The following is a 25,393-nucleotide window of genomic DNA, read 5'->3' as shown; positions in this document are numbered from 1 at the left end:
TGAGGATTACCAGAGCAATGCATGGTGGGCGAAGCTGGGAAGCTTCTGATGGTTCTGTTCTCACACACAGACAGAGATTTGCAGAAGAGCCAGGAAAGGGGACAGAATGAGAGAAGTGTTTCTTAAAAATTATACAGGGAGTGAAGGAGACTTGCGCAGGCAGGCAGACTTTGTGCAGCCCGTGGCAACTAAGAATGGCCTAGAGGCAACGGAGCCTTTGTATCCTGAAACAGAGTTGGCCCTTTCTTTCTTTCCGCCCCTTAGACCACCAATATGCCAAAAAAGACTGGTGTAGCAGCCAGTTGTGAGCAAGTACACTAATGAATACACACACAATGTGGGCTAGAAACTTGTGCAGGCTTAAACCCATCTCCGACACATGTATTCCTAAGCTATCCCCAGATCTCTGCTCTCCAACCGAGAGTCTGTCGGCCTTGCCTACAGGGCTGGAAAAGCCCCTGGATTTGTCCGATGCCACCCACCTGCACCATCCCCTCCATTAACAAGGAGAAGGGAGGGCTCTGGCCTCGGCTGATGGGCCTGGCTAACAGAAACAACCTAGGCCAACTGGGAGACCAAGAGAGCTCTCTGGCCTAGATTGAGGGAGCCAGAAAGCCTAGGAAGGCGAGGGAGAGGCAGTGGGGAGGGGGAAGCCCTGGGGTATTGGGCTGCTGTAAATAAGTCTTTTTCTAAAGCAGCGGTGAGCGTGCGGCTCAAATGTAATAATTCATTGGGGGTTTTTTTGGTGGGGAGATGGGATGCGAGGCGAGATTAGGAGGGGAAAGACATGATCTATGGCAAGCGGTGGATGGTGCAGGAGGGTGGGCAGATGGGAAGATAAACTGCATCTTCGTGTGGCATCTCCCCACCCCTCTCCACGACCCCCACCCACTCACCCCAAAAACCCATTTCACCCAGTTCCACCACCTTCTACGGCGTACGTCTCCGTCGAGCCACCCAACCACTCAGCCCAAACACAGCAATCTGAAAGGCAACCCACCCACCCTCCAGCCCCAAATCCAAACACCCCCTTCTGATCCCTGCCCACCAAGACCCACCAATTTCCCCCCATCACCCTCACATATGCCTGTAGGGCCCTTGGACGGAGGCCACATCCGAGGGAGCGAGGAAAGGGGGACAACAAACACAGAGGCACCCTCTTTTGCCCCACATCCCCCCCCCCCGAAGAAATGTAAGAGCGAAGTGCTCCCCACTTACGGAATCCGTGAACTGCGCCCCCCGGCCTCTGTCTCCTTGCAGCTCCCCCTCTTCGAGGGGGGGAGGCCCACTCTCCTCTGTGGTCTTCCTTGGGGAGAGGCCGTTCTCCCCCACCCCTTTCTTTAATTTATATATATGTATATTTCTCTGGAAAATAAAAGCGTACACTCTCCAGATCTCGGCTCCCTCAGAATCTCCCTTCCACGGAGTATCCTTGGAGAACTCTCGGATCACCTCTCCATCCAGAAAACAGCCCCAGTACCGCAAGGCTCAAGAGAAGAAAATGGTTGGGGGGAGGGAGAGTGAGACAAGAGGGGTCCTTTGCTCCCAGGGGGCCTGGCCCCCCCAGCCCCTTGCAGCCAAACCGTGGTGCACAGCAAGTTCAGGGTCGTGTGGGGTTGTTGGAGGAAGGGGGGGGGGCTAATCAGATGTCTCAGGAGTCAAAGCCTCGCAGGCCCCCTCCTGTCCAGGGGGGGAGAACTGCCCATAAAATAGGAAACTCCCCATGTCCGTCTCTCCAGGATGCAGCACCCCCCTTTTCGGGGGGTGGGGGGGTAGGACCCCCTTCCCGGACCCCCTCCTCTGTAATCGAACGCTGTCTTCTTCTGGCTCACCCCCCCCAATTCCTCCGGATTCTGGGAGCAAACGTCGAGCCTCCTTCTGCAAATTGGGTGGGAGAGACGCAGCGCCCCCCCTTCTCTCTCTCTCTCTCTCTCTTTCTCTCTCTCTCTTTCTACGATTCTTCAATCATTCGGCGGCGGCGGCAAGCGAAGTGGAGGGGCGAAGATCCGCGGTCCACGTCTGGATGGTCCTCCTGAGGGGTGGTGATGGGAAGGAACGAGATCTCTCCGGTTGGCCCCCTCCTCCCCCCCCCCGTTACCACCCACCCCCCAAAGCCAGGCGGGGGAGGCCAGAGGCTGCGATCTGTTGGCTGCCAAAGCCGCAGCAGCCGAAACGCTCCTTCCTTCTTCTTCCGCCCTCCCGTTATCCTGCTACACCCCCGTGGAGAGAGGGGGTGGGCGATGCGCGGAAGCGGAGGTGGCTAGGCTGGGGGGGTGTCCCTTTGGGGGTGTCGAGGCTGGGAGGGGCGTTGGCCGGCGGCAGCACTGCCTTTTTCTCTCCCTCTCATCAAGCTCCCACTGCTGGGAGGGGGTGGTTGACTTGGGGAGGGGAGCGCGGCGTCGGCGTCGGAGGAGGGAGAGGAGAGAGGCGCATTGGCATGCGCTGCATCGCTTCGCCGGCGCGCACAGAATCTTGATGAGGCTCGCTGCAATCCGGACTCACTCCGGCGGCCCGCGAGGAGCGGGATTGCGCGCGCGCATCTGTGAACCTAAGCTTCGATGTGTACCCAGACACCTGTTCCCCACCACCACCACACACACACCGACGCACAGCTTTAGGAGGTAAAGATTGCACATAGCAAGAGTGCCTCTGAGCATGTGCAAACTGCCTCTCCTTTTACCACCGCCTTGCATCATCAACATCTTTTTTTTTTTTTTTACTATGTTGGGAATTACCGGCACTAAACAACTATGTTTAGAAACCAAATAAGGTTGCGAGGTTTTTTTAATGGATAGCGTTTATCGTTTTAGTTTGGATCCCTCGCGCCAAAGATTGTGTAAAGTCACGCCCAAGTCACATTCTGGTCCGCCATCTTGGTTCAAAATGGCAGCTGGCACCCAACGTTGATGAGTTCCGCTGCCCCCACCGCAGGAACCCTGGCGCCATGTTTGGCGGCGATATCTCCAGAAGCGGCTGGAACCTATAGGGAAAAATGAACAGACCCTTTTCCAAACTAGATAGTAGGCTTTTATTTTTCATTAGATGTCCTGAACAGACCGTTGCCAAGAGAGTCCCACGCAAATCGCATTTGACTTCAAAAAGAGGAAAGTCAAGAGGATCACATCTCTCCAGAATGCTTGGCATGATTCAAAACCACAACAATAAGAGAAGCTCTGCTAGAAGGTATCCAAATGGGCCAAGAGGATGCCAGTGTGGTTAAGCAGCAGAGTCAAGGAAGCTACTAAAGGCAAGAAAAAGAGGAGACAGAAAAGAAAACACAACTTGGTAAAAGGAATGCAGGCAGACACTGGTTGGCACATCATGGTCACACACCCCAAACTATGTCATAGCATGGTGAGGAATCTTCGTCAGCTTGAGGGCCACAATCCTTTATGGGCAACTTTCCAGGGGCCATGTGCCAGTGGTGGGCCAGGCCAGAGGCAACTGGGGGTTAGAGCTACGAATGCAAATACTACCTTTGTACAGGAAGCTGCTTTCTTCGCATTCTCGCACCTGTATCCTCCATCCTAGGTCACATCCGCCCCATACATTTAAAGCTTGTGGCTTCCCTCCAAGTAGTTTGTTAAGGACGCTGGGAACTGTAGCTCCGTGAGGGATAAACTGCAGCCTGCCATTCCAGATGTGGTCGGGCCACACCGCTTACCATTCCTGCCCACTGGCTGTTCCAGCTGGGATTTGTTGGGAATTGGGATGCCAACAGGACCGAGAGGCTCACAGCTTCCTCATCCTTGGCAATAAAGCCTTTCTCCCATTGTGTGCTGTCATAAACTTAAACGTTTCCATTTAGCCATTATGCCTTATGGCCACTGACTGGCAAACAGATTGTTCGCCATGAATCTGTGCAACTGAAAGGCATTTGCCATTGCAGTACTTTGTGACAGAGCGGTCCATAAGTCAACAGGTCTCTCCAGGGTCCAGCTATGATGCTTCTGGCTGTTGAGAGTAGGTGGGTTATAAGCTCTTTATAGTGTGAGTGAGCATTCCCGTCTTGGAAAATATTCAGTAGGGCCAGTACATTTTTCATGTTCACATTTTACAAAGATTTTAAGCAAAAATCCCAACAAAGTTAGTCTACGTTTCTTTCAACTTCCCTCCCCTCCTTTCTCCATTTACTTAGTTTATATCTTTTTTACTACAGCTTTTCCAGTTCAAACCCGTTTATGAATTTTCACTTATGTTCTCATTTTATTATTTCTTACTGCATGAGTCTGGGTTTTCCTGGACACATCCAGGAATTGGGCTGCAAAATGGTGTCTGGACAGCTGAAGAAACTGGGAAAACCCAAACGTGCATAGAGTGATTTGTTTTTTTTAATGGTTAAAATAAAAATAAAGAAAAGCCCAAAAACGTATTTTGGGAGGGAGATGTTCCCCCCCAAAACTCAATACCTTTGTCTGGATTTTCACTTTTGAGAATATGGCAACCCTAATGTCAGCCCTGCTAATATTTTAAGTTGTTTACAATGTATTTTCAATTAATCAATAAATTTTCCCATTCTGTTTTAAAACGTCTATCTTCTTGGTTTCTTATTCTTCCCATAAGCTTCCCCATCTCTGCGTATTCCATCAATTTTGTTTGCCAGTCCTCCTTTGGGCATAAATCATTTGGGCATCTGTAGTAGAATACATAAAAAAAAATTCTGTTCTTTAGGTACCTCTCCACTAAGTATTCATAAAAGAAATGCTTCTGGGGGTTTTTTAAAACAAAAGTTATCTTCAAGATTTTTTTTTCCAATTCCTTATAAATCATTTTCCAGAAAGCTTTTGCTACTTTACATGACCACCACATATGGAATAAAAATTACCCTCCTTCTCTTTACATTTCCAACAGGTATCCGATTCCGACATATATTTTTGCTAATTTACTAGAAGTCAGATACCATCTATACACCATTTTCATATAATTTTCTTTTATCACATTACACGGTGTAAATTCCAAATCAACGTTCCATAACCTTTCCCATGCTGCCAATTCAATATTATGTCCTGTATCCATTGCCCAATGTATCACTAATGATTTCACCTGTTAGTTCTGGAGTGGCTTCCAATACCTGTGTAGTTATTTTGCATATTTCTTGTAGGACTGCCATCCAAAAGGGTTGGAGTTTTGTAGGTCCTCCCTGCCCCTGCCTGGAATTCCTATGAGACACCTGTAAATTTAAACAGGCAAGGAGGGGGCTTGCAAAGCCATCAGTTCAGTTAGGAGAAAGGAGGGTGGAAAGTGAGATAAATGGGAGGAAGAAAGAGGGAAAGAAAGGGGTCGTGCCCATAGTTGGCATGTGGCCTCCAACAGATTGTCCCCCATGGCAAAGCGGTCCTCAACAGGGGGGAAAGTTTCCCCACTCTCACTGTAGGGTATATAAGAATGGAATAGGATGAATCAAAATTGCAAAAACATCAGTCGCAGCAAGAAAGAATTTCTGTAACTGGCAGACTCTTACATATCTGAAGATGCTTATCCCACCGTCTTAATCTCCCCCCCCCCCCACTAAATGTACCTCTCTCTTTTTCCCTTCACTCTCTTCTAGCCTGCTCTGCATTCCAAACCCTTTATCATCTTTGCTTCTGTACTGGTCTCTCCCCATTTCCTTCTACATACACGCGTCACTTTCACGAGGGACCAGAAATGAAATCAGCGATTCCTCAATGGAGCGTCCGCCTCCTTCGATAAATTCTGTACTGAAATGTTCAACCAGAATTGCTTGCAGCTTGAAAGCTTGATTCTGGTCTGGTGGTCTCTCGTGTGTGTGTGTGTGTGTGTGTGTGTGTGTGAGAGAGAGAGAGAGAGAGAGAGAGAGAGAGAGAGAGATGCTTTAATTTATTTATTTTGTGCTGCCTTTCTACAAATTGCACTCAAGGTGGCTTGACAAACAGTAGCACATCATAAAAATATAATGCGATATGAAAATGCAAGTGACAAAACGTATAGCAGCAGCCAAACTCAGGCTAGCAGAATGAAAGAACAAGAGCCGTAAAAGCTATAATTCAGACATTGCAGGGCTAGATCTGAAACATAAAATACGAAACAAAGTTAACGAACTGGCAAACGTGACCAAGTTAAAGCACAAATGCCAGTTGAAACAGGGTAGACTTTGCCTAGCTCCCCAAATGCCTACTGGATCAGACCAAAGGCCCAGATATTTGAGTATCCTGTTCTTACAGTGGGCAAGTAGATGTCTATGGGAGGCACATGAGCGCAGGGCCAGCAGTTCCCACAAACTGGGACTAAGAGGCACATTGCCTCTGACAGTGGGAGGTAAACCATAGCTGCAATGGAGGGTATCATAGCTATCATTAATTTCTCCCATCTCCTCTTAAAGCCATGCAAGCTGGTAGCCGGCACTCTATTGTGTGGGAGCAAATCCCCCAGTTTTTAACTATGTGCTGCTGTATGAGTTAAGTCCTTTCCCTTGTGTAAGCTGAATTTCATGAGATGGCCCTCAGTTCTTATAATAGACTTCTCTCAACCCATTCTCTCTGCACCTTCCCCATCTTACTTGCTGTTTTCCTCAATAAAAAAAAAAAATAATAATCCCCAGTATTGTAAGGGAGTTGATCCACGTCCCTGATCACTCTGGTTACCGTTTTCCGAGCCAATGTACTTTTTGAGGCATGGCAACCAAAACCGTTCACGGGATTCCAAGTGCAGCTGCACCATAGATTTTGTATAATATAGGCAATTTTATTTTCAATCCTTTTCCTAATGAGCCCTACAATAGAATTTACTCTCTTCGCAGCTGCTGCACACTGGGTCGACGCCTTCAACATGCTCCCACTGCAACCCTGAGAGCTCTCCGCCGATTGCTCACCACCAGTTCAGATCCTACAAGCAAATCTGCAAAGTTAGGTTTCTTATTGCCCTAATGTGCATCACTTACAGTTGCTTACCCCCAGCTGCATCTGGGATTTTAATGCCCGTTACTGAGTTTGGAGAGTTTTTTTGGAGTTCTTCCCCAACCTCATTTTGTTTTAGCCATACAGCTCACCCCAGAACCCTCTTGACTTTCCCTTCCAGTTTCCTTCTTCCCTGTCCCCTTACTTACTGTTTTTTTAAAAACCTTTCTTCTTTTGAAGTCAAATGTGACTGGTTTGGACTTTCTTACGTAATTGCAGTTCTATGCCACCTTTCCTCCAAAATTCCCTGGACGGCATAAAAGATATTTTTCATTGTACCCTCACAACAACTACCTTATGAGATAGGCAGGAAAGATGACTGGGAATTGATCGATGCCTGCGTGGAGATTTTTAGATAAGTCTCTCTCCCCGATCCCCCAACCTGGTCTTTGTCTGATGCTCTAATTCAGAGCTTTCCTAACTGTGTGTCGCGACACATCAGTGTGTCGTCTGCAGTTTGTGTGTCGCTCAATCGCTCCCCACGCTCCTCTTGGGGCTGGAAAGGGGTTAACCTCCTGTTTGCTAGTACAGCAATACCTTGGTTTACAACCATAATCCGTTCCAGAGGTCCATTTGTAAACCAAAACAGGTTGTAACCCAAGGTGCGCTTTTGCCAATGGGGCCTCCAAATCCCCCCCCCCCCCCCGGTAATAATAAAAGAGGGGTTGTAATCCGAAAAAAGGTTGCAAACCGGGACACGCACTTCCAGGTTTGACGTGTTTGTAATAAAAAACATATGCAAACAAAGACGTATGCAAACCAAGGTACCATTGTTCTGTAAAACTGAATTACTGTGTTGCGAAATGAAGCATATCTAAAAAGTGTGTCACCAACCCGAAACGTTTGGAAAGCACTGCTCTAATCGAAGCCTGGTCATCTATGCTAACTGCTGGAGTAGATTATTTTGAAGTACCTGAAGTGTGCAGTAGCATTCAAGCTTTATGTTGGTACTTTGTACCTAACAACAGCTAAGCTACACATCAGCTGCAGATGTTTTAACACGTACACCTGAAACTGCAAGGTATGAATGCAGCAAACACCTGTATAACACAGGAGCATCGATCCAAGGATCAAGATTAATCGTGACACCTTGCTAAGCAGACAAATCAAGGGCCACATCTTGGTTTCAGCTGTTTAATATGCAAGCTGGCCCTACAATTGGCATAGGCAGCTTTGGGTAGAAAGGGATTAAGTGCAAGGTGCAGGGGGACCCAAGAACTTCACGTACCCATTGGCAGTCTTATTTAGGCATAGTGGGTTGCTGGTTGCTTATTGTGCATCATAGCAGCAAAAGGTTGGCAGATCCACACCATACCTTAGTTGTTCCGTTCCTTATTATCTTGCTTTCTCTTCCTACTTTCCTGTCCTCCCTTGTGTGTTTTGAAATCTACTTGGGGAGGGCTCCAGGAGACACACAACACACACACAGTGCACATTTAAAGCACGTGAATCCTGGGAAGTGTAGTTTGTTAAGCATGCTGGTTACTTGTAGCTCTGTGAAGGGAAAACTACAGTTCCCATGCCTCCTGTTTTAATCTCCTCTACCTCTCTCTCTAAAGGGATGCTGTGGGTTAAACCACAGAGCCTAGGACTTGCCGATCAGAAGGTCGCGGTTCGAATCCCCACGACGGGGTGAGCTCCCGTCGCTCGGTCCCTGCTCCTGCCAACCTAGCAGTTCGAAAGCACATCAAAGTGCAAGTAGATAAATAGGCAGGAAGGTAAATGGTGTTCCCGTGTGCTGCTCTGGTTCGCCAGAAGCGGCTTAGTCATGCTGGCTACATGACCCGGAAGCTGTACGCCAGCTCCCTCGGCCAATAAAGCGAGTTGAGCGCCGCAACCCCAGAGTCAGCCACGACTGGACCTAATGGTCAGGGGTCCCTTTACCTCTCTCTACCTGGAGCTAGGGGAAGAATCCCGCAACCCTCCTGGCTCTAATGAGCTCTGTTTGAGTGCAGATCCATCTCCCTTACCCTTGTGTACAGTGGTACCTTGGTTCTCAAACTTCATCCGTTCCGGGAGTCCATTCGACTCCTGAAACGGTTCGAAAACCAAGGCGTGGCTTCCAATTGGCTGCAGGAGCTTCCTGCACTCAATTGGAAGCCAGGCCGGATGTTTGGCTTCCAAAAAACGTTCACAAACTGGAACTCTCACTTCGGGGTTTGCAGCGTTCAGGAGCCAAGCCATTCTGAGAGCCAAGGTACCACTGTATCTTGGATACACATTCCTTGTATCTACTCCTTAGCTTCCCATGCATTCAAAGGACTTTGCAGGGAAGACTGAAAAATAGTTTCAACTCATTCCCATTCCTTTCTTCTTGCTTGCCATCCTCGCTGCCAGCTTCCCTCCCCATCATCCTCAGCACTGCCCGGTCTTCCTGTTGCAACTTGTCTGGGTTGAGTTCCAAAGCAGGCTTGGAAGCTGCCATCTCCAATTCCAGGCACAGACAGCCCTGGAGCAGAAATGGGAGGGTTGGCGGTCCCTGCTCCACGTGCGCAAATATGTATGGGTTTTTTTATTTAAGTTTCTGGCCTGTTTGGTGCAGTTTTGAAAGAGGAAACCAGTGATGTAAGGGAGGGAGAGGACCATCTCTGAGAGGTGTTGATCTATGGTGCAACCACATTTGGAATAAGATTGTGTACCGTTCTGGTCGTCTCACATCCAAAAGGATATTGAAGAGCTGGAAAAGGTTCAGAAAAGAGCGACAAAAAGGATAAAAGTGATGGATCTACATTAAAACCTCCCATCTGAGAAAAAAGCCATGGGCAGATAAAAGCCAAAGGCCTGATTAAAAAGGAATGTTTTTGTCTGGCACCTAAGATATGCAATGATGGTGCCAGGCGAGCGTCCCCTGGGACAGCATTCTATAAGCAAGGAGGCACCATTGGAAAGGCCTGCTCTTGTGTTGCCGCAGATCTTTGGAGACCAAGGGGAAAAGAGCTAAACCAAATATGCTGAGCCACACAGAGAGAAAGGGCATAAAGGTCAGAAACAGAGCCCAGTCGCTTGTTGCCAGTTGAAGTTAAAGGTAGGTCATATGTGAAAAAGGTTGAAGACCACCACCATATTGCCCCTGTAACCATTGGGGTGGGGAGAAGAGGGGCCACCCGTGGACACTTTATTAAATCCAGAGTTACCATTTTTGTGGACTATCCAGAGCTGTTTTCACAACTTGTGCCTCAAGGGAAAAAAATAATTAATCCAGAGAATTTATCCATAGCAATCATTGCCTGTTGACTCCCTTCATGATATGGTGACCTTGTGAGGACTCTGGCTTTTCCCATTAGCTTTCACTCATGGTGAGCCTCCTGCCCTGTCATGCTTCAGGTGCAAATGGGCCATTCAATTACTCCCACTGGAGATGCACCACAGTCACTCAGGAGGGTACCCAGTGCATCTCTGTGTGAAAAGCACTGCTCTAGGTTTTCTTCCTTCCAAGGATGATTTGCTTGTAAAGTGTATAACTGTGATGTATAACTGTGGAGAACAGTATAATCAGCTAACAGGTTTGGGGGGAGGACCACAATAAACATTTGCTAGAAATTTCACAGTGATGTGGTTTTTCACAGAAAAATCTCCATCTCAGAAGTTCATTAGTAACGATAAATGGGTGTCAACTGCCAATGAAGTATCAGGAAATTTCAACGATTTTAGCTTTGTTTACTAAATACAAGTAAAATAAGCGTGCTAAATTAGATCACTCTCTAGGGTGTTGGAAAATGTTCTAATGCAAGCGGAACACTTTCTGATGCAAATTACCTGTATCTGCATAGGAAAATGTTCTGATTCAACAATGGAATGTCACCTTGCTTTAACCTGCCCCCCTCCTGCTCCTGCAACCCTGCAACATCCCCTCCAATAAAAAAGGCATGCAAGGAAGAAAAAAATACAAGAAAATAAGATTACTCTGAAGTTCAACAGACCATTTCTTTCAGTACCCCTGCCATGAGTCTTCACTTCTGAAAAGATGTTCCTGCTCAATAACTTGGGGAGCTTCACAAAAGCTAATGGAAAAGTTATTTCCACAGGAGCGCCATGTATAAATTGGAAGCTTTTACTCTGGGAAAATGCAGGCGCACCTAGCCATTAAAACAACAACAGACCAACAACTCCCATTATCTTGTATCACAGAATAACGCCTCCTCCCTCCGTGCTTAATATTGCATTAGCACATCTTCAATGTACGTGCCGCTCAACCAGAAGGTGCCTTAACGTGCCAGAGGTAGAAACGGAGAGGTATTAAGGACACAGCCATGCCTAGGGAATAGCAGCCGCGTTGCAGCCAGGCGGAAAGAGAGAAATGACCAGAACGGGATCCTTCCTCAAGCTGTCGTGACACCACGGAAAGCGCCTCATCAAAACGCACAGGAGAAGCCGCTCTGCGGCCCTGGGAGAATGGAAAGCGTGTCCATGAGAGCACAAAGGCAAATGTTCTCTCATCTGATGTGCATTTCAGTGACTGAGCCCTCACAGCTGGTGTCCTCAGCACCAAGGCCAGCTCCTTGGCCAGCGAGGAACAGGAGATAAGGCGCAAACTAAGAGAGAAGATGCTGAGGGAAGCCCAGTGGCATAAAACACCCCGCCAGAGTCAGGAACTCTTTCCCTTCCATCTGCACAGACTCCATGTGTGATTATGTGGGTATAAGGGAGAGAAAAGCCACCTGCTCCAAGGTCCCCCAGGCAGCCTGAAAAAGGAGCAGCAGCTAGGAATCGCTTGCATCAATTGTTAGGAGGGCGAGAAGTTGCCTTTTGCCAAGTCAAACCATCGATCCATCAAGCTTGGCACTGTGCTGAGAGGCGTTGGTTTCTGCAGGCTTTGAGGCATGGGCCTCTCCCAGCCCTACCTGAAGAAGATGAGGATCCAAGCAGATGCTCTACTTGGGCTGCAAGGGCGAAGACAGCAGAGGGAAGCACAGCAAGGAGGAAAGAAGAAACCCTTAGCTTGGCTTTACCTGCAGTGCAGAAAGCCCACAAACTTGAGCGATACAACCTGCAGCAAGCTGTCCCCCAACTGGATCCTGAAAATGTCCATAGCTTACATTTTAAGGGACCCGGTGCTTCTGTTTGTCCAGGGATGGAATTTTAGGTAGCTCTTCTCAGTTGGCATTTATTGGGACCCAAATCATTTACCTTCTAATCAAAATTTATTGGACCCAAATCATTTACCTTCTAATCAAAATGTTCTTCTTGCTTCCACTTGGATAAGTGACAACCTCTGTCCAAATCCAACTAGGTCTCTCTACCTCCACCAGTGGCATAGCGTGGGGGGTGCAGGGGGGGCCGGCCACACCGGGCGCAACATCGGGGGGGGGGGCGATCCACGGGTTAGGGGGTGCAAATTACTTGCCTTGCCCCGGGTGCTGACAACCCACGCTACGCCACTGACCTCCACCGCACCGCACCACACCCTGACTTTGTGACTCATATATTTTTTGGGGTTTCGGCAGCTTCCTTTCCAAGCAATCAAGCCTTCCAAGTATCAAGGGGCTGCTGGTATGTATTGAAGGCTTAAACTGAAGCCTTCACATTCAGAGATGCTATAATTCCCCTGATTGTCACCTCTGTTGCGCCCTGCTTGCATCTGTGGCATCTGGCTGTCTGCTCTGGGAGACAGATTGCTGGGCCAAACCATACCTTTGGTCAAATTCAGCAAGGCAATTCTTAAAAACTGTCCCACCTAGTGGACATGATGCAAAATTGCAGCCTCTGACCAAAAAAAGGTCTGATAGGGGATCTCTCACTCTCATATCCATCCACCAATAGAATCATAGAATTGTAGAGTTGGAAAGGACCACATGGATCATCTAGTTCAGCCCCCTGTAATGCAGAAATCTTTTGCCAAGTATGGGACTGGAACCCACGACCCTGAAATTAAGAGTCCCATGCTCTACAGACTCCCACTATCAAAGAGACACATTCCAGAGGGGAAATTCCTCACCAGGCTAGAATTATCCTTAACAGGGAAGTCCTGCCTGGGAAGAAGAAACACTCCTCTAGACTTGTCATAACTTTTTACTCTGCTACTGCTGCAACTTTTAAATGACAGATAATCCAAGTAATGCTTTAGATCGAAGGTGGGGAACATTTGGCTCTCTGCAAGCTGCCGGACTACAACTCCCAGAAGACCCAGCCAGCATGGCCTCTAGGAAATGGCACCCAGCATTATCAGGAAGGCAACAGGTTAGCTATTCCTGCTTTAGTTAATTAGTGGGGGACAACTGTATGTGGTGGCACCAAGATTTAATTGCACAGGTTGTTTATTTAGTGTATTTCAGTGATCTCGTGTTACTACAACAGCAAATGAAAGCAGAAAACGGTACAGATACTCCTTTCTTTCGACAACGACCAGCAGTTTCCGCTTATTAATTTTTTGTCAAAGCACCTTACAGTGAGGATTACATGAAAACTTTAGGGCTTGTCTGCTTTAAAAACCGTTATCAGGGGATTAATTGTGTTAAGTTTCAGTCAAACAATTAAATCTGCATAGATTTCCATATAAATAAAGAACACTTTGAAGAAAGGGTTATTTCCCTTTTCAGATAACGAAGTAACATGTTGCAACAGGCACAATATTAGAAACAGCCACCTTGTTAAATTGCTTCAAGATGTTTTATGGGAAGCGATTCATAAATGGAATGAAATAAATTCCCTCCTGTGAGAGAGAGAAAGAGGGAAGAATGCCTGTTTTAAGAAGGCATTAAGTATTAATATAACAAATAATGAACGTTGCAGGTGATTAGAAATTAACCCACTGACAGCCTTACGCTGCACCCAGCTCTACTCAAAACCACCATAATACAAAAGAACACACTTCAAAAAACCATGAGTGCTTTGATTCCTGTTTAATTTTCATACGAAATAACAAAATGCTCCTGCAGCCATGGGGAAGAATCCAGTTAGCAAGAAACCAAATAAAAGCAGCTGTCAGGGGTCACAAGGGGAAATATGTGTGGGTGATAGGGGAGCAACAGCAAACAGTGAGAGAAGCTCCCACAGCGAAGAGGGAAACCCAGTCAAGAGGTATTTACAAGTCAGACTGAACCCCAGCAGGGAAGCTATTCCCTGGAGCACTCTATGAAACAAACAAAACCATTTAGCATTCAAGGGGCTCAGCCATGGGGGGAGGCTGTGGTTGGGCATTCTCAAGTCTGGAGGGGTCGCCTGTGTCATTAAAAAAAATAAAAGCCACGTTCCACATAACTGAGTGGGAAAGAACCCAACCCCAAAGGAAATGGGAGGGTCAGACCCCACGGTGGCATTGAGTGCACAAGCCAAACCCAATGTCATCCTGGTGTTTGTGCAGACGGGGAGGAAATGGGAGCCCAGTTCACCTTCAGAACCGGAGAAGTCAAGATGACGCAGCCATGTTGCAGAAATGGCCAAAACCTGGACAGCAGAGGAAGCATGGATAAAAAAGCTAGGGAGCAGAAGTTGTTGCAGCTACACTAGAGCCCCAGCAAGGGGGAGCCAGAGAGCAGCAGCTCCCGGTCCACAGAGCGTGGCCAGCTGCATCTCCTTGCTCCCCCCAGCCCAACTCAAACTCCCCCTATCTGGACATTCTCCACCTGGATGTTCTCGAAGTGAACCCCGGCATCTGTAGGGTAGATTTCAATGGTCTCCACCACGGGGATGGTCTCCATAATGGTAACAGTGTTGCCATAGACCTGGTCGCTAGGCGTGGACGAGGCCGACGGCGTTGCGGCTGCAGCAGCGGCCGCAGCCGCAGCGGCGGCAACAGCCTCTGCCATGGCCTCTTGCTCATTCTGCAGCCGCTGCTGCTGGTGCATCTTGCGGTGCTTCCAGAGGTTGGAGAAGGAGCGGTAAGCCTTGTTGCAAGCGTCGCAGTGGTACGGGCGTTCCCCCGTGTGGATGCGCTTGTGCTCGGCCAGCCGCACGGCGATGGTGAAGGCCTTCCCACAGTCGTCGCATTTGAAGGGCTTTTCGCCGGTATGCAGCCGCCGGTGATCTTTGAGGTGCGTGGACTGCCGGAAGGCCTTGCCGCAATCCGGGCACGGGTAGGGGCGCTCGCCTGTGTGGATGCGGCGGTGGACCTGCAGCGACGTCTCGGTGCTGAACAGTTTCTTGCAGTCGCTGCACTCGAAAACCTTGGGGCCGGTGGGGCGGCGCGGCCGGGGCGGGGGCGGCTCCAAAGCGGGGGGCTCTTCCTCCGCCCCCTCGGGAACTTGGATGTCCCCGTGCAGCCGCTCGTGGGCTCTCAACTGCGCCGTCGAGCCAACCTTCTTGCCACAGACAGAGCACTCAAAGTGGCGGCTCATCTTGCCGCACTTGTGCTCCTTCAGCTGCTCGGCTGTGACGAAGGCGGCGCCGCAGCCGGACGTGCAGCGGTGGGGCTGCTGCCCCGTGTGACTCAGCTGGTGGACCTCCAGCAGGCGGCGGAGCAGGAAGGAGCGGCCACAGGTCTGGCACTTGTAGGGGTACTCGCCCGTGTGGTGGTAGCGGTGCATGAGCAGGCGGTAGGGGCGGTGGAAGACGCTGTTGCACTCCTGGCACTTGTAGGGGTAGTGGCGCTTGTGGACCAGGAGGTGCTGCTGCAGGGTGGACGACTGCGTGAAGCACTTCTGGCAGATCTCGCAGCGGTAAGGGCGCTCGCCCGTGTGCGTCAGGCGGTGGCGCTGCAGGTTGGCCTGCGAGTTGAAGCTCTTGCCGCACTCCTTGCAGTGGTACGGCCTCTCGCCAGTGTGCGTCAGGAGGTGGTTGCGCATGTGCGACTTCTTCTTGAACATCTTGCCGCAAGTCAGACACTTGTGGCGGCGCTCCATGTTGTGGACAAAGCGCTGGTGGCGCAGCAGCAGCGTCAACTTGGGGAAGGTCTTGTTGCACAGCAGGCACTGGAACTCCGAGGGTTTTTGCTCCTGTACGTTGCTTTCGGCTGGGGCAGAGGTCTTGTCCACCGAGCAGATGATGGCGAGTGGAAACACCTCTTGTTCTTGCTGTTGTTGTTGCTGCTGCTGCTGTTGTTGTTGCTGCTGCGGAGGAGGAGGAGGAGGTGGTTGTGGAGGTGGTGGCGGCGGCTGCTCCGGTTGTTGCAAGGCTTCAGGTGGCTCCTCCTCAGGAGGCTGTTCCTCAGGAGGAGATGCAGGCAACTCGTGGGTCTGCGCTGAATTGGCACTGTGGGATCGTCGGTGGTAAAGGAACTTGGTCATGTTGATGAAGGTCTTCCCGCAAGCGCAGCGGTAGAGGGGGTTGGAGGAGTGTGTGCGCCGGTGGGACAAGAGCACCGCCTCCGTGCCAAAGCCCAGGCCGCAGTCCATGCACAGAAAGCGCGACTCACCGCTGTGCTCCTCCCGGTGCTTCTCAAGGGCGGCTGGGGACGGCAGCACCTTGCTGCAGAGCGGGCACTTGAAGGCGCCCTGCCGGTGGCTCCTCATGTGAAGCTGGAGCTTGTGGGCCGAAGGAAAGGGCTGCTCACACTCGGCACACATGTGCTCCTTGGCGGCCTGCTTCGCTTTCCGGGGAAGCTGCTCCCCGGGGTTGTTTTTCAGCTCATAGCTATGATCGGTGGCCGTGACACTGGTGGGGGCTGGTGGCGGCACAGCCCCGTTGTGCACAGCCACTAAACTTGGAGGTGGTGGTGGTGGCAGCGGCGCCGGTAGCGCCTTCGGTTCCGTGGGGCAGGATGCAGGCAGCTCCCTCGCTCGTGTCCCTGGGGAGGCTTGGATCACTTGGTGTGTGGTCTGGTGCTCCAGCAAGTCTGCCGTCGACTGAAACAGCTGGAAACACTCACCACATTCATAAAGCAGCAGTTGCACAGTCTCTACCCCGTCCTGCGGCTTGCGGTAGGAGTGCTCCAGGTTGACCAGTGCCCGGCTCTGAGGAGGGGGAGCCGGTGGCTCGGGTGGCTTCCGGTGGGTCTGCCGGTGAGCGAGCCACACATCCTGGCTGGTGAACAGGGCCTTGCATTCTGTGCACTCATAATGGATCTGGCTGGAGCTCAGCAGTTTCACCAAGGGTTCCGGCTCCTGGATCACCATCTTGAGGTGCATCTCCTGGTGTTCCAGCAACTGACTGGGAGACAGGAGGATTTGTCCGCACTCCAGACATTGGTACTGGCTTTCCTGCACAGTCACGGTCTGGTAGAGGCCGGCCTCACCACCTGCCACCAGCCCAGCTTCTGCCAGCCCCACCACTTGATACTGCTGCTCCTGGGAGCACAGGTGGCTCTGCTGATGGACCAGGGCTTCCTCCAAGGAGTTGAACTGCTGGCTGCACTCCGAGCAGACAAAGCGATGCTCCACATATAGCAGCGTCTCCTCGGTTGACTCTGCCATCGTGAAAGCCTGCTGGGGTGTATAAGAAAGAGAAAGGAAAAATTAGGGAGCCTGGTGTTCTAGACTAGGGTCGCAACTTTTGGGTGATTAATCTGGATCGCTGAATGAAAAATACTTTGATCAGTGCCTGCAATTTTTTTAAAAAAACAACAGAATGCCGATTCTGAGATGCTGTTTGCTGTGACACATTAATAAATAATAACAATAATAACAATAATTATAATACTCCTTATCCACCCTTCACCATAAGCTTCCAGGACAGGTTACAATATAAAAATACAAAATTAAAATCAGATAAAGTATGCAGACATCTAAATACAAAGTAAAATGCTATTTATTAATTCGACCAATTAATCAAATGACAACCCTGGTATAAAATACATCCTATGATGAAACATGTAAGATACGGGTCTTTCACAGGTTCCCACAGCAAGGAGCAGGAATTGCAAGAACTAAATGTATAAGCGCCACAGCCCAATACAGGCCTACCTAGAAGGATGCCCCATTGAGTTCAACGACACTTACTCCTAGATAAGAGTGTATAAGATTGCAGCATCAATCAGTACGGCAGTCAACTACTGCTTTTTTAGACTACCGTATTTTTCGCTCCATAAGACGCACTTTTTTCCTCCTAAAAAGTAAGGGGAAATGTTGAGTGCGTCTTCTGGAGCGAATGGCGCTGCGCAAAGAGGGAGAGCTGCGCAGCGCCCCTTCAGAGAAGTGGGAGGATCCCCTTCTGTTCCTCCTCCCGCTTTGCTGAAGGGGCGCTGCGCGGCTCTCCCTCTCTGTACAGCGCCTCTCCTGGCTTCTGTCTTAGCTGCGTGCAGCCTCTTCTGGGCAGGGGGAGCCTTCATCCCGCTGCCCTGAAGAGGCTTGGCGGGGCTATCCCAGAAGCCAGAACAGCCAGATGCTACCCCAGAAGCCAGATCCCTCTTGCTGTTCTGGCTTCTGGGATTCAGAATATTTTTTTTCTTGTTTTCCACCTCCAAAATCTAGGTGCTCCTTATGGTCTGGTGCATCTTATAGAGCGAAAAAGACGGTATTTATTCAGCTGAGGGCAAAAACCTTAATTGGTGGGGCTGAGAGTTAAGCAGACTTGCGTTACATTGCAAGGCTACTTAGGTTTTCATGCATTACTACAACAGGGAATGGAAAAACAAAACATTAAAGACCCTCTTCCCTTGTAACAATTAAGTTATTTCACAATAAAAAAATTCCTTCCAGTAGCACCTTAAAGACCAACTAAGTTAGTTCTTGGTATGAGCTTTCGTGTGCATGCACACTTCTTCAGATACACTGAAATATTATTATTTCACACAAAAAATATTGTTATTTCACAAAAACACCTATACAGAAGTTGTGGCAGTAAATCACACAGGGATTTATGCAGTTTAGTCCAGTGTTGTCTACTCTCTGGCAGTGGTTTTCCAGGACCTCAGGCAGGGATCACTGTCATCATCTGCTACCTGAACCTTTTAAATGGAGATGGCAGGTTTTGAGCCGATGACCTTCTGTGTGCCATGCATGTGCTCTACCACTGAGCTATAGCCCTTCTGCTGTACAATTGCCAGATACTATGGACAGATTTCAAAGTGGCTGAAACATGTAGCATATAAACACGTTTACATCTTCATTAGTGTGGTTTTGCAACAAATATTCTCATTTCTTTCGGTACGAAGCAGAAGTAAAGGCACTCCTCCTTGTCAAGCCACCTGTGTCCTGATTTCAGTGCTGTTTTGTTAGCACACAGTATCACTGTTTCTTTTTGCCCCATTCTAGAGTCCAACAGCAGCGAGTGGACTGATGTGGCAGAGTAATCCCAACTATAGAGAACTGGTGAAACTTATGCTGGCACATGTTACCCATTTCCAAACTCCATTCAGGAGCCTCTGGCAAGGGGAGGGAGGAGACTAAGTGCTGGCCAAGCCAGAAGCTGGGTGTGTGCCTATATTTTGAGGATTGGGACCTAGGACACACAACCAAGCTGAATGGGGTTTGAAACAGGTGTAAGCCTCTCCTTTCACTCTACCCGCTTCTTCAAAACACCTCTTTTTACACCACTGGTGTAAGTTCTGCCAGCTGAGCTGGGGATGAAATACTTACACTCTTAGATCTTTGGCTCAGTCAGAATGAGGGTCTTAAGCCGGTACAGCCCTAGCTGAACCGGAAAAGTCCAAGATCTGCCAAATCCAAACTCGTATCAGCAGTTCTGGGATTTGGATTGCACTGTAAATCACAGAGTTCTGTGATTTCATGATTTTAAATTGCCAAGGAAAAGGCTGAATATAAATAAATGATTTAAATCACATCTAAGAGCAGGATCCAAACAATCACCATGGCTTCTGCATGGGAAGATAGGTGGATTGGAAAACGGTTTAAAAAAGAAGCAAAAGGAGTATTGTTTTCAAAACAGATGGAAACAAGTATTGGGATATCCCATGAGCTTCTGTTTCATTAGACACCTGGAGCTGGGGTAAACGATGAGACAGCTAAGTTTGAGGACAGAATTGGGCATCTGACTCGTCAGAAAGTATCAACTCAATTTTGGACAAATGTTGTCAAATAATGATTAACTATTTGTAAAATAGTAGGCTTATTTAAGCAAGAAATATTTTTGATCACCAACAGGCTTGGTACTTACACTAATTACAAAAAACCCAAAGAACCATGGAATGGCCAAATTAACTAAAGTCAAACTGCTATGTTAGCAACACCCAAGTGATCACCCCAATTATAGCCTATGTATGGAGCTCCTGGGCTGCCCAGATGACAAGACCCCCCCTCAGCCTCACTGACGTGGTCCAAAGGAAAGCAGAGTGATACATTTGGCACCAGCTTGGCTGTTGGAGTTGTTAGGAGGCAGCCTACAAGGTACCATCCAACTGCCTTGGGGACTCCAGTCCAGAGTTGTGTAGTGTTTACTCCTTATCTTCCTCTTCTCCCAAAGATAGCCCGCAAAGCAGCAGAAATTTAGGATCAGAGCTTTCATTCTCCTAGATAGGCCACCTTCCCGGGTAGATGAGCCCCATCTGCCCCTTACTTCCCTCTTCAGCACCTGCAGAAACCACCTTGACTGTTGGGACTCACTATTGGTCTTGTCTGCTCAATCTGCAGGAGCCTGTCTTTGAATGCAGGGGAAGTCGCTAACTCACAGAGGGTTTGAGATCCACCTGCCACCCTCACCTGGTTTAGCTGGCCAATTGAAGCCATTTCCTGAGGTGTGGCTGCTGTCATATGCTGACAGCTTCTAGGAGCCACAACTTGTCCCCCCACCCACCACCAGAGGTACTAACCTTCCCCTAACACCCCTATGTTAAGTAATGTTTTTCTAAATGTGCATGTTTAGTAAACAGACTTTTAAAAGAATTTATCCTGAAACACCAGGGTCAGCCAATAGTTACAATTAAAATCAAGAAATAAAAGTAAAGGTAAAGGTAATTATTTAAACACACACACACAACTCAATTGTGCTAAGTTGAAAGTAGGTCAATTTTCAATCATTTAGGAAGAGCTTTGCTAGGTCCAACCAAAGGCCCATCTTGTCTAGCACTCTGTATCCCCATGGTGGCTGATCTGACTAGGTCAACTGACAATATTGATTAGGCTTATAGCCCATTCGCTACTCAAAGATCTCAAGCTCGCTTATAATGCATTTAAAGAGCAAGGAAACATTTAATTGGAATATTATTAGTTCGTCATAGGGCAGGGCTTCCTCTGCCAGGTTCTCGCGGCTGCTGATGTTTCTTGCAGATCTTGGCAGCAAATGTAAGAGGCACTGACATGCAAATGTCCTCCAGTGTACAGCAGCCTTCCCTAGTTCTCAGCAATTCCAACTGCCACATTGCAGCTGAATTTCTGGTGCACTGCATGTTTCAGAGAAAATAACCAGTCAATGGATCTGTATGCAAACGCTATTTGAGGAGGACACTACATTATTAAGGATGGGGATCCAAAAGGATCTCTCCTTAATGGATGAACAGGCAACAAAGACAAACAATATTTGATTTAAGTGCAAAATGATGCATGGGGGAGGGGGGAAGCATAGCTTTGATACTGTGGATATTTCAAAAGTAGTTGTGCTCTAGCATGGGAGTCACTTCAGAGAAAATAAGTCAACAATATTACTAGGACGGTCCATATAATCTGCAGGTTTTTAAGCTGTTCTTTAGATCCCAGTCAGGAATGTCCAACACATTCCAGAAGCAAGGCTATTACTAGTCACAATCATGTTTTTCCATGAGATGGAATGTAAATGTCTGTGCAGTGTACTGGCAGCGTAATAAATATTCATCATTTTTCTCAGTGACCTATTACCACCTTTATAAGTCTTGACCTGAGAACAGATTAACATAAACATGTCTTTTACATAGAAAATGAGGTTTTATCTCAATGTGTTTGATAGGAGACCACTAGTCCAGTTGTATAAGATTATAATATATACATTTTATCTGCACTTAATTACTGTAAGTTGCCATATTAAACAATCTTATTTCAAAGGGGGGGAGAGACTCTTAAAAAACACCAATTTAAATTCATCTTTGAAAAAATGAAAATCTGATTTTTACCCCACCAGCTGTTTCTGAGGCTTGAGCTGTATTTCACCTGGCTTCAGGGTGCATCTCCCACATACCTTCGAGGTCTAAAGCCACAGACCAGCCCCAGAAGGGCCTGTGGCTCTAGAAAGACGTCCAATCTTGCCTGCTCCAGCACACACCAAGACTGAGAAAGTCGGTCCTCTGAAAACTTGAGTTCAAAAGAAGACTGTAAATAAGTAGAACAGCAAGCAAAGGTGCAGATCAGCCCCTCATCCCCACTGCAAGGCTGAACAGACCCCTCAGTGATTTGACATCCAACCCCTCATCAGGGGACTGCACCCTTCCCTTCAGTTTTTTGTTTGCTTACACAGGAGAGGATCAGAGCCTCCAGTTCACACTTTCTTCCAGTCCTGCCCTTGAAAGCAGCTCTCACTCCTCTTTCTCTCCACCTCACTTCGGAAAAGAGGAACCCCCCTCCTCTCTCTCTGCCCACCCCGCCCCCCATCAGCAACAAAGAGCCTTATGATACCTTGGCAAGACTAGCGCATTAACCGCAGCACGATTTCACGGGCCACAACCTACTTCCTCAGGTAGTTCTCCAGGTCTCCCTGTGCATCCCCTTCGCCCATCCTCCTCTGCACATGGGCGCCTGCCCCGCTTCTCCTCCGCCCCAGCCCCCTTCACAGGGGTTTGATTTCCCAGTCTGTGCATGGGGGCTCCCATTCCCCACCACCCTCATTTTCATGGGGGGGGTCAAATCCACCAGGCACTCGCCCTCTTTGCACGGGGCGTGCTGGGCTCCCCTCCCCCACCCTTGCGGGAGGGGCCACTTCCCCTCCCTCCCCCACAACCCTGCAAAGTGGGGGGGGGGGCGGTGGCTCCGCTCTGGGCTTCCTTACCTTCCCCACCTCCACCCCACCCCCCGTCCCGCCTTGGGCTCCCCCCTGCACTAGGGGCGCTCTCCCCGAGTCCCCCTCCTCCCCTCACCTTTTCCTCCCTTCTGTCCCCCACAGCCCAGCCTTCTCTCTCACCCTCCTCCCAGAACAAACCGCCTGCCGATTGGATCGCGGCGGGCGGCCAATCGGGAGGCCGCTTGCTGAAGCGCGCGCCCAATCGGGACCGTCGTTCCTACCCGACGCGCGAGCCCTTGCCCGAACCCGTCGGGATCCGTATAGGCGATCTGAACACTGACGTCATCCGGAGGCCGAAGCGAGGCTGCGCCGGTCGCGTCGAGGAAGTGGGCGGGGCTGGAAGGGAAAGCGAGGGAACCCGCTGGCCGGGAAGGAGAGAGAGAGAATGGGGGGAAATGGCAGTTGGGTTGTACCAAAAAAGCAGCGGAGGAGGGGGGTGTCTGAGAAGACCCGAAACGTCTAAACGGCGGTTTAAGTGATTACAAGGAGAAGTAAACCGATATTTATGAACGTAGAAGCAGTTGTTTTGCTTTTTTTATGACGTTTATATATTGCCCTTTTTTTTTTGCCAAGGCACCCTTCCTCCTCGCTTCTGCTCCCCTAACAAGGGAACATGGACCCTTCTCAAGCTGCCCCTAGGAAAAGCTCTCCTCAGACCGTTGATGGTTCTCTCGGGTGCCGAGGGTCACGTGCTTCCTGGCCTGGGTTTCCTGCGGAGTACTTGTAAAGCGCCCTCTCAAGGGCGGAGAAACCTGCGGCCGCCAGATCGAGGTCCCTGCGTTGCTGGACTACAACTCCCATGAGCCATTGGGCCAGTGCTTGCAAGGCCTGATGGGAGTTGGAGTCCACCTGTGAATAACGCTGGGTCTTCTCAGATGCTTGGATTCCTGAAGCACAGTTCCATGCTTGCCAGTGCCGGATTTACGTATAAGCTGAACAAGCTATAGCTTAAGGTCTCACTCTCTTGGGGCCTCCCAAAAAAATTAAAGGAAAAAAACACTTCATGTACATTTCCAAAATATAAGTTAAAAAACAAATAAAACCTACACACGGTGTTATGTACTGAAGTTCTCACCCTGGGCCAGCAGGGTTACTGTAGATAGTTTTCACTCAGATCCACATATGCAAATAAGGAATTGAAAGTGACGTTCAGTGATTGGATAGTTACAGAAAGTTGTTACTGTTGCATTGTAGTGGAGCTCTATATAAGCAGGTTAGCTGAACCCTTCAGTTCAGTTCTGTTCTGGCCTGTGAATAAACAAGCTGTCTAAAAAATCGCTGTGTCGTCTGATATGTTCACCCACAACTTAACACACAGCAATAGTGTTTTGTGTTGCATGGGCTCCTATGATGTAGCCTGCTAGCCTGCTCCCTAAAATATCACTGGTTTGCTCATTTCTATATATAGGGTGCCTACATTATGGTGCTGGAGGAGACTCTTGAGAGTCCCATGGACTGCAAGAAGATCAAACCTATCCATTCTTAAGGAAATCAGCCCTGAGTGCTCACTGGAAGGACAGGTCCTGAAGCTGAGGCTCCAATACTTTGGCCACCTCATGAGAAGAGAAGACTCCCTGCAAAAGACACTGATGTTGGGAAAGATTGAGGGCACAAGGAGAAGGGGACGACAGGGGACAAGATGGTTGGACAGTGTTCTCGAAGCTACCAGCATGAGTTTGGCCAAACTGCAGGAGGCAGTGGAAGACAGAAGTGCCTGGTGTGCTCTGGTCCATGGGGTCACGAAGAGTCGGACACAACTAAACGACTAAACAACAACATTTCTGCATGGACTGGTTGCATGGCAACATATGCAAATTGCTTTAGATACCGATTAGGTCCATAAATTACCATATAGCATGTATTCAACACAAAAAAAACAGTGGCAATTTGTTGATGACAAAGGACAGCTGGTCATACAAAGGGCCCCATTACCTTCAGTAGCTTAGGGTCTCATCAAACCTAAATCCGGCCCTGATGCTTCCTGTCGCCCAACCACCCTGTGTGCGGGCTCTCAAGGGTCATCTAGTTCAACCCCCTGTAATGAAGCCACACTGAGAAGTTACATCACATTTGCAATGCAGGACCCCCACCCCCAAAGAATTCTGGGTATTGGAGTTTGTTAAAGTTGCTGGGAGTTGTAGCTTGTGGGGGGAGAACTACAGTTCCCAAGAGTCTTTGGGGGAAGCCATGACCGTTCAGGGATATGACTATTGTTGGTTTTAGATTGTTCATGTACACTCCAATTTATTCTGCATCTTGAGTTCTTCCGCTGCTAGTTTGGGAAGCGGTGTGCACATAGCTTTAGCCACAATCCGTGTGCGTGTGCGTGTGTGGCATATATATAGAAAGGAGAAATCATTGGATGCCAAGATCCAAATTTCGCTCAAGTACATACTTCTTTGGTGAGAGAACCCCAGCAGAATCAGAGAATTGTAGAATTGTAAGTGATCCCAGGGGTCATCTAGTCCAACCCCCTGCAATGCAGGAATCTTTTTGCCTATGGTGTGGTTTGAACCCACCACCCTGAGATTAGGAGTCTCATGCTCTACTGGTTGAGCTATTGAGCTATGCTAAAGGCACAAAATATGTAACAAAGTAAAGGGACGCGGGTGGCGCTGTGGGTTAAACCACAGAGCCTAGGACTTGCCGATCCAAAGGTCAGCGGTTCGAATCCCTGCGACGGGGTGAGCTCCCGTTGCTCGGTCCCTGCTCCTGCCAACCTAGCAGTTTGAAAACAAGTCAAAGTG

At 48.9% G+C, this 25,393-nt stretch overlaps 2 protein-coding genes across 18 annotated transcripts in view; both read right to left on the bottom strand.

The window, feature by feature from the left end:
- Positions 1–2,415, bottom strand: part of GRIK5 (glutamate ionotropic receptor kainate type subunit 5) — a 92,448-nt gene extending 90,033 nt beyond the window's left edge. The window contains exon 1 of the mRNA XM_083515785.1: positions 1,219–2,415. The gene's annotated coding sequence lies outside the window, so the exon portion shown is untranslated. The remainder of the gene's footprint in view (positions 1–1,218) is intronic.
- Positions 2,416–13,739: 11,324 nt separating this feature from the next.
- Positions 13,740–23,393, bottom strand: ZNF574 (zinc finger protein 574). 17 transcript variants are annotated; one of them, XM_083511358.1, is made up of 3 exons: positions 23,304–23,393; positions 21,831–21,943; positions 13,740–17,212 (listed from the first exon to the last, which is right to left on the bottom strand). In XM_083511358.1, exon 3 carries the CDS (start codon positions 17,198–17,200, stop codon positions 14,447–14,449), a length of 2,754 nt encoding a protein of 917 aa, XP_083367484.1. In that variant the 5' UTR covers positions 17,201–17,212; positions 21,831–21,943; positions 23,304–23,393; the 3' UTR covers positions 13,740–14,446. The 17 variants fall into 17 exon arrangements, with proteins under 17 accessions (XP_083367484.1, XP_083367486.1, XP_083367478.1 ...); XM_083511360.1 differs by lacking the exon at positions 23,304–23,393 and adding an exon at positions 22,767–23,010; XM_083511352.1 differs by lacking the exon at positions 23,304–23,393 and adding an exon at positions 22,767–22,889 and having other exon boundaries at positions 13,740–17,209.
- Between the last annotated feature and the right edge of the window lie 2,000 nt (positions 23,394–25,393).

This window comes from Podarcis liolepis (genome assembly GCF_965112155.1).
Source record: "Podarcis liolepis genome assembly, chromosome: 7".
Taxonomy (NCBI): domain Eukaryota; kingdom Metazoa; phylum Chordata; class Lepidosauria; order Squamata; family Lacertidae; genus Podarcis; species Podarcis liolepis.
The sequence above is the reverse complement of the archived record's forward strand: the minus strand, read 5'-3'. Positions and strand labels throughout refer to the sequence as shown.

Bases quoted from the DNA above. Each gene is read 5' to 3' on its own strand.
- ZNF574 (XM_083511358.1), bottom strand. From the start codon at position 17,200: ATGGCAGAGTCAACCGAGGAGACGCTGCTATATGTGGAGCATCGCTTT.